Source organism: Abramis brama (genome assembly GCF_963993115.1).
Source record: "Abramis brama genome assembly, chromosome: 20".
Classification (NCBI taxonomy): Eukaryota; Metazoa; Chordata; class Actinopteri; order Cypriniformes; family Leuciscidae; genus Abramis; species Abramis brama.
In genome coordinates, this window is record NC_139982.1 from 23,763,254 (window position 1) to 23,776,783 (window position 13,530).

The 13,530-nt window shown below is 37.3% G+C and overlaps 1 protein-coding gene across 1 annotated transcript in view; it reads right to left on the minus strand.

Moving 5' to 3' along the window:
- The window catches only part of mpped2 (metallophosphoesterase domain containing 2b), an 18,572-nt gene extending 7,698 nt beyond the window's left edge, over nt 1-10,874 (minus strand). The window contains exons 1-4 of the mRNA XM_084095389.1: nt 10,615-10,874; nt 8,471-8,683; nt 7,077-7,258; nt 6,086-6,311 (exon numbers count right to left, since the gene is read on the minus strand). Coding sequence (XP_083951515.1) covers nt 6,086-6,311; nt 7,077-7,258; nt 8,471-8,598 — 536 coding nt within the window. The 5' untranslated portion in view covers nt 8,599-8,683; nt 10,615-10,874. The remainder of the gene's footprint in view (nt 1-6,085; nt 6,312-7,076; nt 7,259-8,470; nt 8,684-10,614) is intronic.
- Between the last annotated feature and the right edge of the window lie 2,656 nt (nt 10,875-13,530).

Here is a 13,530-nt window from a genome sequence, read left to right on the forward strand (position 1 = left end):
ATGCCCTCCCATCCGCCACCAGCAGGCCCAGCAGAGGTGATGTCAGCTGTTTATTATCACTGGCAAATGACCAGGGGTCAGCTTACAACCAGTGACGTGAGCAGGTAGCCAGAGAAAACTGTTACTTCTATAGAGGCTTCTGTTGATAGCTGAGAGGACCGGATGGACGAGGTAATTTACGAACAGCATGCAAGTTCTGCGTTTCCTCCATCAAGGTCAATAACGAATGAAAAAAATTGAAAACATGAGCAAGCTAAAGTATAACAAGCATATGCTTCTGTAACTCAGTGGGAAGAGTGTGGCACTAGCAACACGAAGGCCATGGGATTGATTCACAGGGAACATGTGGAAGCCATCATATTGTGGATAGATGAATGTGAAAATCAGAAGAGAGATGAGAAGCATCAGACTGTTCAACATCTCAATTCAGTCAATTCAATTCAGATGAGTCAATTAATATTCATTAGCAGGCCTTCAAGAGTCTAACACTACCCAGGTGCAGCACATGTTAACGCACATTAAGCTCTCAAGATGTTATTAACAAGCCTGTCAAATCTTACATCTTTACTAAAGCCAGTGTATTACATGATTTAACGCTTCATAAAATGTTTATATTTCTCATCCTTGCCAGTGGAAATTGAATCTTTTAGAAAGGAGGCCAATTTACATGAGAAACCCAATACGGTGCCTTGACAGTTTAGAGCAAACCAACCAACACAGCCATTTGTAAAACATACCTGCTTAATCCCAAATTCAGTTCTCTTTCATGTCTTATTGTGCTTGAATGGTCAAATACACACACAATTATGTCAAAATGCCCATCGTGTGGAGTACTCATGTAAACAGTTGGGTGTAAATCGCTTGTGTATTAGCATAATGAATCCATGCATTCGGCCTAAAATGCCTGCTGCTCTCTGTGACATTAATGTTGATCAAACAAAAGAGAAAATAACTTACTGCTCTTGACTGAATAACTTTTGTATCTTTAATAACAATAAATGTATATTTAATTCATACAGTGAATAATACCTTTTTTTCTCCTCACCTCTCCATGTCATGCTGTATTTTTTTTCCTCAATCCCCTGTCTTCCTGTCCTGTCTACCCCCTTGTCATATTGTATGTATGTTTGTATGGACAGGTTGATGGCTAATTTCGCTGGTACTTGTGACTAAGTGACAATAAAGGCTACTACTACTACTATGCAGTATTTTATTTTTTCATATGATTATTAAATTTCTGTACTAGTTTAGTAACTAGATGGTAAATAAATCTATTGTACCTGAAAAACATAATTCAACGCATACCTCGGGTCTTTGGTGATCCAGGACGTCATTCACTACCCTCCTTATTAATTTTTTAAAGTTAGACACCAACCTTCTTATTATTCCTCAATCAATTCATTATAAACAATATAACAAGAAAAAAAAATCATTATAAAAGAATGCCTGTTTTCCCATTCATTTTTTTATGGTGTGTGTGTAAGTGTAAGCATAATTGAATTTTTGATGACTGAATAAGTGCAATTCACCTTTATTCCACAAGGTGGCAATGTCTGATACACAATGATGAAGTGACGTTTCACTCATAGTTACAGCAGGTAGAAAACAAAAGAATAGGAAGTATCATCAGCAAAACTTGAAATGGCTCACGATTTACTGCAGAGAAAGTACTGAACGCAATCAAATATTAGTGTAACTTAGGGGATCCAGTAAAGAAACTGTCAGTGATCAAAATATTGATTTTGAAGATGTTGAAAATTATAGTTTGAATGTACTGGGAAATGAGCTCTAACGAGGTCAGTGATGATAGTATAAAACAACTGAACCCTTTCAAGCTCCAAAAGGTAACAAAATATGCCTCATTTTATTCTTCTGTAATTGTTACTCTAATTTCAGGAGTGTTTTATTTTATCGCAAAAGGTATACATAGATACAGATGGTAGATATAGATCTGGTCGCTAAATAGCATTTGTGGATAAAAAGTATATATGTTTTTATTTTTTTTAGAAAATGACCGATTGTTTGGCTAGATAAGTCCCTTATTCCTCGGCTGGGATCGTAAAGAGCCCTTTGAAGCTGCATTGAAACTGGTATTTGGACTTTCAACATGTTGATAACCATTGAAGTCCACTATATGGAGAAAAATCCTGCAATGTTTTCCTCAAAAACCTTCATTTCTTTTTGACTGAAGAAAGAAAGACATGAATATCTTGGATGACAAATTATCAGGAAATTTTCATTCTGAAGTGAACTAATCCTTTAATAACAAAAAGAACTATACCGTGGTATATATATCACTATCATGTAAAATATTGTGAAATAAGATTTTGGTCATATCGCCCACCCCTACTTTATGTTATTCACATGTAAATTGTACATACGTTCGATTTTAATATTAAATGTCCAACAGTTTTCACATAATTTACAGCTAACACAACAATTTGTTATGCTTCTGAGAAAGATTTGCATACATGATCAAAATTGGAACATCTCCATGTTTTATATGTAAAACTAAATCCTAAATAGATCAATTGTAAAAAGGCCTTTTCCCTATTCAGTCTGACTGAAAAGGGAAAAATAAATAATTTAATACAAAGGTTTGGGGTTGACATTAAAATGTCAAAACATTAAAAAATAAATTCCAGCACTCATTGTAACAGAATTAAAACTCTATACCAATGCTTCCTCTGCATTACACATATCACAAGCCATTTAATTAAAATGGTGGGGACACAATCAGCCTAAGCAAAAATTGGTGGGGACACTTCCCAACCATCCTCACCTTAAATGACACCTATGCTACTAATACTTCCTACCAAGTAATTAGCGCTATCAGTTTCACAATGATCTGACCGCACACAGGGGGAGGAAACCTCACACTTCATATCTAGTATCCGTACAAATGCAGATAAACAGCTTTGCTGTGTTTACCCTAAAAAAACACAAATTACTATTATATCATCCCTGATCATTCATTCACAAGCACACCATAATCAAAACACATTAGCACCGAGGATGAAGCCGTGATACGGTTTCTATGGCAGCAGAAAAGACGCACCCCCAGGATCTATCGTAGCCTAGCCTTGCAAACACTCACCCAAGATGAACTCAGGTCACATGACTTACGTCTGCCTTTCCTAAGAGGATTAGAGAGCCTTTGATTTTCAAAAGCCAAACCACCGTCTAGCACAACAAGCTTACACGTTAATCAAACCAATCAAAGCTGCAAGCTGGAATATATGCGACCCATATCGGAGTGGATATCAGGCGTAACGCAAGTAGGATTACCAAACGCGCCGTTATCAGGATAGTGGTTGCCAAGCTATGCAAGATAGCCCTGCTTCTATTGGATGATCTGGTTAGGCATACAAAGGTATATCGGATATTTGTCTGGTATGACACAGAGAGTAATCAAGCCAAGGTCAATGTAGCGACGGGAGCACTGCCATGAAAGGGAATACTGATAAATAAACTGACATAAAACAGGCTCGTCTTCTACCTTGGGCCAGACGGGAGTCAAGCCTGAGCGAGCACTTTGTAGGGAAGAAGAATGAAGCCGTGTAAATGACCTCCTTGATGGCTGAGGCCCGGGGTCAGGCAGGTCAGAGCGGCTCACTGTGAGCATGCACTTGGAGGGGCGCACCGGGGTCGGCCTCACGTTTTGATCCTGGCTCCCAACAAAGCACCAGGATGTGTTGGAACAAAAAGCACTTCCTGCAGGAGAGGCTGGGAAAAGTATGACCAAAGAGCACCCCCACCAAGACCACCCATCACAGATGTCTGGTTTCCCCACTTCTAACCAAAATTAGCATTCTAATTCTGCCTGGCTGAAGAGTGAAGATAGACATACAAAATATAGTTTTATGTTTGGTGTTTATGCTCTACGAGAGACTTAAATCACAACGTGGTGGTTTAAATAGTGGGTTTGATTCACTAATGGTCTACGTATTTTTGTGTAACGTTTGTGAAACCACACACACAAAAGGTGGCTTTAGAAAAAAAATGATTAAGCCAATAAAAAAAAACAATATGTATATTAACTGGAATATATATGCGACGTGCACACACATGTATGTGTGTGTGTGTGTGTGTGTGTGTGTGTGTGTGTGTGTACACAAAAAATAAGATATAAATAACATGACAATAACAACATAATATGCTAATGAGGTTTAGAATATTTATAATATTGATTCCGATTAATCAGGGTTCATTAATAAAAAAATATTTTATTCTTTATTATTATTAGAAGCAAAATAACTAAATTGGTTGACACTATGTTCCACTTGGGCGGCTACTTCAGGGACAGAAAACGGTCAACAGCATCATAAACAGGCTACTTGTTAGTTTTCAACCTTTTACTTGCACAAATAGTGCTGAAAGGTCTTAAAGGTGAAGTGTAATTTCTGCACCGCTACCAAATGAAAAAGCAAAAATATGGAAGTTTTAAAGAGTTTTCCCAGACTACAAAAGCACTAAATAAACTTTTAATGTTAAAACAATATATACAGTATTATATAGAATATATTCATATAATAAAATAAAAATATAATATATAAGACAATGCAGCCTGCATTGATTAAGCAAATGAGATTTCTAATATTTACTCAAAATAATATTCATTTACATTAGAATGAGGGGATTTTTTTTTTTTTTTGCATGTGAACTTTTTCTAAGCACAAACATGCATTTTGTATGAATTTATTAATGAATGAGGCCCAATGCGTCTTCCACAAACAGGTCTGCAGAACCAGATACCAAGGACATATAGTGACCAAAAAATGGATGATAAAAAAAAAACCTCATTATATTAATACACATATTTTTAACAAAAAAAAAAAGAGAAAAAAAAAGAAGAGAGACAACCGTCATTCAATTTCAACTGACGTGTCAGCATCGTCTCCAGGTGATAAACTGCTTCTAGTAGCTGTCGACTATTGTGTCACAAAGCTCTCCGTGCCAAACACTGCTAGGCATCTATTCACACCTGAAATCTAACACAGCTTTGTTGGTCTCCCATCGGAGAGGGGGGCAGCCCAGTGGGTGAGGGGTTAACTGAGATAATGGTCTGCTTATCAGACGCTGAGGTCTTTGCATTAAAGATGCCAATGTGTGATGACGGCTGTCTGTGTGTGGGTTAAGAGTAACAAAGGAAGAAAGATACAGTAGATGGAATGAAAGAGAGAGAGTGAATGTGCGTATGTGTGTAACACTATCTGTAGCGAGTGAGGACATGTCTCGTGTCCAGCAGAGCAGAGAGTACAACGGTGTCTAGCATGACCCAGGTCTACAGAGGTCTCTCTGTAGACTATCAGTTGATCTTAAGGTATAAGCCATGAGAAATCATACAAGAGACATAAACATTATTTGATTCCAATGAATCAGACACAAACTTAATGTGGGTCAATCAGTCATCTGTTACTTAACTAACGGACTTCACATATGTTGCGTATGTTTTGTACATACAGAGCACTGATTCTGATTTATGGAGCTTTATCAAAAAACTTAAAGCAGCAACATTCTACATTCTATATTTTAGAAGTGGTTCTTAATATTTTCAGACCGAGAACCGTATCTGATCAAATCAGATTATCCAAGTACCATTATTATTTAATATATACACTATAAAAAAAAAAAAAATTACAATAAAAATATAATAAAATCCCAATCCCGTGATGTACCATCTAGGAGTAACAGTTCAAGATCTACAGTCAACATGAAATAACATTTGAAACCCATTTTACTTCCATAACATTATGTTTTGATGAGTGAAACAGGATATTCAACAAGATATGTAGGTGTAACTTAAATGGCCTTTGTGACACTAGCCAAATTATTAAATTTTGATGAACAAATAAAATGACAAATCTTTTTTTCTTGGAATTTGTGTACAAATGAAGTGTTAAGAAAGGAAAAATCGTTGTACACAGTTATGGCTGAGAGAATTTAGAAGTCACTTTACATAAACTAAGCCTCATTATGCTTTTGCTGAGGATATCTGATTCAAATGTTTGATACTTCACTAAATATTCTGCTCGACAGATAGCAGTAACAAACAATTTGATAACAGTGATTTAGAAATGCTTACCACGGAGTCCCGTATATCCTGAATCCTTTAATGGTGACCTCAGAGTCCTGCAAGTACACACAGTTTGTAAGGAGGGACTGAACATCGTCAAAATCCTCAGGCCTCAGCTTGGACACTGAGGGGAAACGGTAGTAATCCTGCTTTACGAGTTCCGCCATAAAGTCTTTATCGAAGGTAAGTTCGTGATTTCCCGCGATGACAACTTTGTATTCATAGGGAAGACTGCCTGTAAGAGGAGAGAGATAATGAGAATGACAGATTTTGGCAGAAAATGGACAATATTTTGCAATATTGTGGCCATATGACTTCAAATGCTAAGTGACATGTTAGACCAGATTCTTTAGTGCCATCATCTTAAACAAAGAAAAAAGATTATCAAAAGGCTCTGACCAACCGGAAGTGAATTTACAGCTCACTGTGGCTGCCATTCGTAGGCGAAAGCATGACTTTGATTTCAACAAATAAACAATGGTTTTGACCTCTGTAACCCTAAAGAACCTTGATTTCATCTAAGTCAATTGCTGCCGAGGACAACGAGACCAGACCGAAGGGCACCTATTAAAGCCAACAGATGGGCATTTTTCAATTTCCAATTTGACCTTCTTCACCTCCAGTAACAGCAAATGCCTTCCTACTCGTTAGAAAAGCTGTGCACATAGCAACTTATTAAATTCAGTCAAAACTATGTAACAATACCATCAGTTTTTGCATCAAAATGACAAAATATTCAACACTTATGTGCATCAATCTTAAAATAGGGCACTGGCCATATTTGCAATTTGCAGGGAGTTTTTTGCAGTTAAAACAAATCCTCAAAACAGCACAGCTTTTAAGTTCATAAATGAACCGTTTTTGTTTTAAATTCTGCCATTTCTGGTAGAAGTGACTTAAACGGTATCATTAATATTGACCTTTTGTTTGGGAGTTTGTGTTGTGACAGCAGGGGAAGTGCTTGTCAGCAAAGGTGACAGGACTGGTTTTGTGCACTTACCTAACCAGTCATTAAACTTCTTCACTTCAGACGGCAGGCCAAGCTCTGTAAAGTCGCCCGTGTGAAGCAACACGTCACCAAAGGGCATCTGGATTCCATCGGTCCTTGAGTGCGTGTCTGAGACACAGACGAAACGCGTATGACCCACGGGCTTCGGCGCATCGTAGGGAAGTGGCTCTACCCTGTGGAAATTAAGAGTGTGTTTGTTTCTGAAAGAATGTTTATTTGTTGTTATATGTACAGATAACTTATTAGCGAATTAAGAACAGATTAAAGATACCAAAGAAAATTCAACTTTACAAAAAAAAAAAAAAAAGACATTTTAAATGACTATACATTGAAAGTCAATGGGGTCCAAAACAACTTTGGTCCCAATTGCCTTTCATTGTAAAGGCGAAAAAACACTTGTGTCAAAAATTATTAAAAAGACATACAGGTTTGCTATTAAATTCAAGTGAGAATTGAAAGTGTAAGGAGGAACATCCCATTTTTGAGATTCTTTTTTGTGAATCATGTCATAGTCTACTTGTTTTCCCAGCATTATTGCCATTTATTGCGCTGATAAATTGCTCTGTAGTGCACATCTGTACAAAAGTACATTGCATCGGGTTACATAATAGAATTTAACGACAAATGGATGTTTCTTCCACACTTAAGCTAAAAGCAATTCAATGGCACATGCATCCTGGTCGATCCCTTTTGCTTGCGCTGATCTGCCTTAATTGCATGGTACCATTAAAGCAGCAAAGGCTCGGCTAATCAGGCTGCTCCATTCTTTAGGATCTGCACCGGGCCTCATTATGCCATCATCAGCATCAGTCAATAATCAGGTTTTTTAGAGGTGAGCTCTGACCCTGAGGTCAAAGAGCTATTGTTAAAGAGCTAATCAACTCAACTAACCTTTGACCTTCCTCTGGTTAATAACAGTCTTACACTGTTTTAGCCCTAAGATCTCTATTACAATTACAAGAAATTTAGGCACAAATGCTGAAAGAAAAAAAAAAAAATGTAAATGTATTGATTTGATATATACACAACCTAAAATGGTTATATGTCTTGTGTTCAGTCTGAAAGACAGTTCATGGCTATAAACAAAGAACGAATAATTAACAAATATCCAATTTGAAACTGGACTGGATTTATACAGTGCCATTATCTTGTTATGGACCCCTCAAAAATATCATTAAAACGCCTAATCTGCAACACTATTAAGTTAAAAAGGTCAATTTAATTCATTACAACAGAAGTGAAGCCGCAGGAGCCTCTGATCACCTGGCGGGGTGAGACGAGACAAAAGCGGCCAGATGTCCTCTCTGTCAGCATTCTGTTCTGTCTTCAATCAATCAATTAAAAAAAATGTTTCAGTTACAGGAACACTGTACATAGACACTCACATGTGGACGTGAGGGGGCTGGAAGCGGCTCTGGTTGATGTTGTAGTGGGTGAAGGCCTGGGTCGGGTTGGAGCTGTACTCATCCACAGAGATGGTGACCTTCCCCTGCGAGGATATTCTGCGAGCCATGGCACCTCTGGTTGGGGCATGAGCAGGTCACAGTGGTACACTACAGATCCGGTGAGCAAGCATCCTTTAGTCCCAAGGCTTGGATCTGAGTCACCACATACAGGGACACCAAGATGCAAAACGTTAATAATGCAAATCCAAATCCAAATTAAACAAGAAGGTACGGAGTATCAACAAAATATTCCGTAATCTGTCCTCAATGCAAGTTTAATATATGACTTTTTGGTAGAAATTATCTTATATCTGCTGCTACTGATATATTCTATGTTATATTGAAAAATAAAAATGTTATACTCAACAACAAAAAAACCAGAGAGCTCAGCAATCAATTTTTCGGAGCCCTAAGTGGACATGGTGATGTGGAAAAAAATAAGTTTAATGAATCTGCATTCCACAAGAAATTTGTATTTGTGCGAGAACGCAAAAATTTTGTTGCACCGAGAAACTGATGATTGAAATAATATGAGCTGGAAGGAAAAAAGCAAAGTTTCACGAAGGAACGCAATACTTTTGCTGGAAAAGAGAAAAGATTAAAGTTTTGAAAGCAAAACACAAGAACATTGACATAATTTCCCTCCTATCTTATTTCTCTCATCTTATCCCTTTAGGGGCGTTGTATATTTTCACAAGAGAAGTATTATATCAGTTTATGAAAAAAAAATGTTCTTTATATTTTTTTTATATATATATATATATAGTTAGATTAAGAACTTTTCATATCAGTGCAAGCATATATGGTGAGCATAAAACCTTGGCCATCTATCAAAGGTTTTATGCTCACTTAACAGTGAAGTAATAAAAAAATAGTGAAGTAAAAATTTAAAAGTTCAGGAGTCCCAAAATGTACTTGGAATAATAAAGAACCAGTAAGAAATAAAGAGCTGAATAACAGACAACTTGAAATAGAGCAAAATATTTTAAATTGTGCTAAATATGATCAATAGAAGAAGAAACATTGATTGCTGTGAGAGTTAAATAAAAAATAAAACATTTTAAAATCTGTTGCGCTTGGCGTTTGGGTCCTAAACATCCTGTCAGGGTGTATTTTGTAATAATTCCCATCTAACTGTATTTTATCCATTACATAACTTATTCTTCATCATTTTCCCTTGGTTGAGAACCTCAGCTCTGCTTCCTGTTGTTCTTGCAACATGGATTTCAAACTGTCAAATGTACCTTTCCCACAATGCTTTACTGCCTTCTCCCTATGACAACAAAGACAAAAGCTCAATTCATTGTTTAAAAATGTATCATTTTATCTATTTATCATTCTTAAGTCATGTTAATATGTTTTGTAGGTAATTAAAAGACATACACAAGATTGTTTTAGTGGGGGGGGGAGACCTCCCTCATTGTTACCTGCATCCATTTATTTTGTTCAGCTGCACCGCCTCACTCACACAGTCTCAGGCGGGCTAACCTTTTGCCATAAACTTGAACTTTGCTCACCCTCCCTGGAAGACTTGAGACCGGTCACATTAATAACACTCATGACCAACAGCTCGCGGTGAGCTGGAAGCCTCTGAATCCATAATTATCAGTCAACAAAAGCCAAGCTTCTAAACTGGCGTCAGACTGCACGAGGAAAGTCTATATTTCATTGTACTGTTAATGCAAAATCTGTTCTTCTTACTATGAGGCAACTGAATCAAAAACGTTCATTCAGATAGCATAAATAACCCGTAAATAACATGTAAATTTGTGCACAAAGCAAGGCACGAGTAATCCTGAGCACATAATAATCAATAAACATAACCGTTTTCCACATAATTCCTCTATTCAGATGCAGAGCTATGAACGTGAAAGAAACTTGACGGCGCGAAAATGTTACAATGTATCACTGCGAAAATGTTATAATGTGTCCGCTGCGCTGGTTTAAAAATGTTCCAATGTTATTTCGAGATAATTCTAAACGATTTCCCTCGAATATGACAACCAGCCACCTCTAACCCATTACCGCTTTGTGCCTCGCTATTTTTCCCCTAGCGATCTTCTTCAAAAGCGACTTGTGTGTACCTTCTCTTTTGGCCCAGAACCGCTCGGGGGTTGTCCGCTGATGTGTCAAAGACGACGGTCATCGGGTATTTCGGAAGCCGTGAGGGGTTGAGGTCGCGGCGGGCAGGGCAGAACCTTCGACCCCCGGGGTCTCTCTCCACTAGCACTCTCACTGAAATGCGACAGACGAGGAAGGAGGGAGACAGACGAGAGAGAACAGCCTCGACGTGGGAAGAGGGGGAGCCCGAGAGAGACGAGTGCAATGAACGACGCTGCCACTGGGGTCAGAGAGCATAGCAGAGGAGTCGAGAGGTAAAAAGACGGACAGCCATTGGGTTGCACCTTTCACCGGAAGCGCACGCGATAGGTCAGACAGCCAATGAATTTGGCAGCGTTATTTGCATAGATTTTATAATAAATGTTTATAAGCAAGAGCTTGTCCATATATCAGTTTGGCTGTATGGTCTAGCACAGATGTTTCCAAATATGTATATATTATAATAAAAAAGTTCAAATGTATTTGTAGAATTTTCTTTTTATAATTAACATTGTTCCAAAACAGTTTTACAGAGAATAGTGCCTTACAACACCCGGTATATCAAAAATCTTTAGTTTAACACGTTAACTTTAACAGCCTTAAAGTCACCATGATATCAATATTTATTTATTTTATTTTTATTTATTTTAATGAAATATTGCAGCTTTCGTTATAAATGATATAACGAAGATTTCCATCTTGCAAGTAAATCTCTTCTCTCATGATGTGTTTACAGGCGCGAGGGCGGGACAACCTGTCACTCACATGACATCACAGCAACAGCAAAACACAACCATCCAATCAAATTCCAGATGGATAAAATCAAGCCCAGTCCTAAATTTTTTCTTGTTGGAGAGGCCGTTTAAAGGGGTGGTTGATTATGATTTCACTTTTTTAACTTTAGTTAGTGTGTAATGTTGCTGTTAGAGCATAAACACCATCTGCAAAGTTACAACACTCAAGGTTCAAAGCAAAGGAAGAAATTTGCTTTTAAAGAAATCGCTTTTTAAGGACTACAACAAACGGCTGGTCTACACGACATTCCTCCAGGGTTAGTGACATCACCAACCCTAAAATTTACATAAACCCCGCCCCCAGAACATTTATAGATTATCAAGACAGAATATGCTAATCAATGACTAGAAGATAACTACATATAAGCTACATAAATTCATCAACTAACCATTCAGAAATGTCCTGTTGCATTCTACATGTTGTCACCTCTTCTTGAGTCTCTCCATCATTGTCTGACTACAGTTTGAACATAAAAGGCTAAAAGTTTTTGAAATTTTCAGTGCATGTCTGTGTGAGTGCAAGCTGTTGAAGCTCCGCCCCCTGTGCCGGGAGCAGCAGCTCATTTGCATTTAAAGGAACAGACACAAAACGGTGCGTTTTTGCTCACCCTCAAAAAAATGACAATTTTAACATGCTATATGAAAATTTCTGTGGGGTATTTTGAGCTAAAACTTCACATACACACTTTGGGGACAACAGAGACTTGTGAAAAGGGCATTATACCACCCCTTAAACTCGGGTATACGTCACAATAGGAAAGAAAAGACTATCGCAACTTCTGTTTCATGCCGATTTTAAAAATTTAAAAACTTTTTTCATCTTTGCAGCTAATTGTTATCACTAATAAATCTGTATCAGTTTACAGAGTTCACAAAAGCAGGGCTGACATCTGGTTGATAAGGACAGCGGCTGTGTCAATATTACAAAGCTTTAGGCAACTCATTTTTCATTTTCAGCAGGGTAGACTTCTGCAACAGACTCCTTCCCGGAGTACCCTCTTATGAACCAGTTATTTTATTTCATTTTATGTCCATTTATTCATTTAAACTTTATTCATTTATTCATATAAACTTGACTTGACTATGATAAAGATGAGATGCTCTTTGAAATACTATACTATAGAAATAACTATACAGATTGAATACTGTTTATTTAATTGTTTAATTAATGCAGTGACAATGCTGAGTAAAAGAGATCAAACCTACATGCTCGCATGCACATCCTAAAACCATTATTTTGTTCTTGCATGGGCACGGTTGTCATTATTGTGTATGCATGTGTGTGAGAGAAGAGACATTCTTTGAAGAACAGTGGGTGAGGGAGGCAGGGAAAGCAAGCTGAAAGAGAATTTCAATTCCATGGCAACCAGGCTGTTCAGGCTTCCATGCCTTCTGTCATCCAGCTCTATACTGACAGAGCCTGGCATCACCAGCACTGCTCTCTTGTCTGTTCAGCACAGGAGAGCAAGCGTCAGATCATTACTGCTGTATTCCATTCAGAGCAGAGTTGTATTGGTGAATGTGGGATGGTGGATGTGCTGGTGGGTGAGTGGGTGTTTTGGTTGGTTGTATAGCAGTGTTAGGTGCCTTTGTTGTGCATATTCATCGCTAAACCTTTTTTTGGTGATAAAATATGATGAATGCTCTCAAAGGATGGATCAAGATGAAATCCTCTCATGTCAGGATGATTCTCCCTCGGGAGATGTACATATACCGCATACAGTGTTTGTGATGTTGTGCTGCTCAGATTCTCTGTTGTATGTTCAAAAAGAGCTTCAAAGAGAATGTAAAATATAGCCTATATATAATATATAGTATTTATACTGACTACATGTGTATATATATATATATATATATATATATATACTGTATGAATAAAGATATTTCAATTGGACTTGAAACTAATATCCAAATATTTATATATTTAATATATTTATTGTTATTTAATAAATAAAATAATATATGGCCACAGCAAAAAATCCCCCTTTTTTTTTTTAGCAATTTGTATTTGCTCTTGATAATCAAAAAAAGAAATGTTAACATCTTTCACAATCCAATTATTTCCAGATGGATAAAAGAAAAGTTAAATACACTTTATCACTCGGA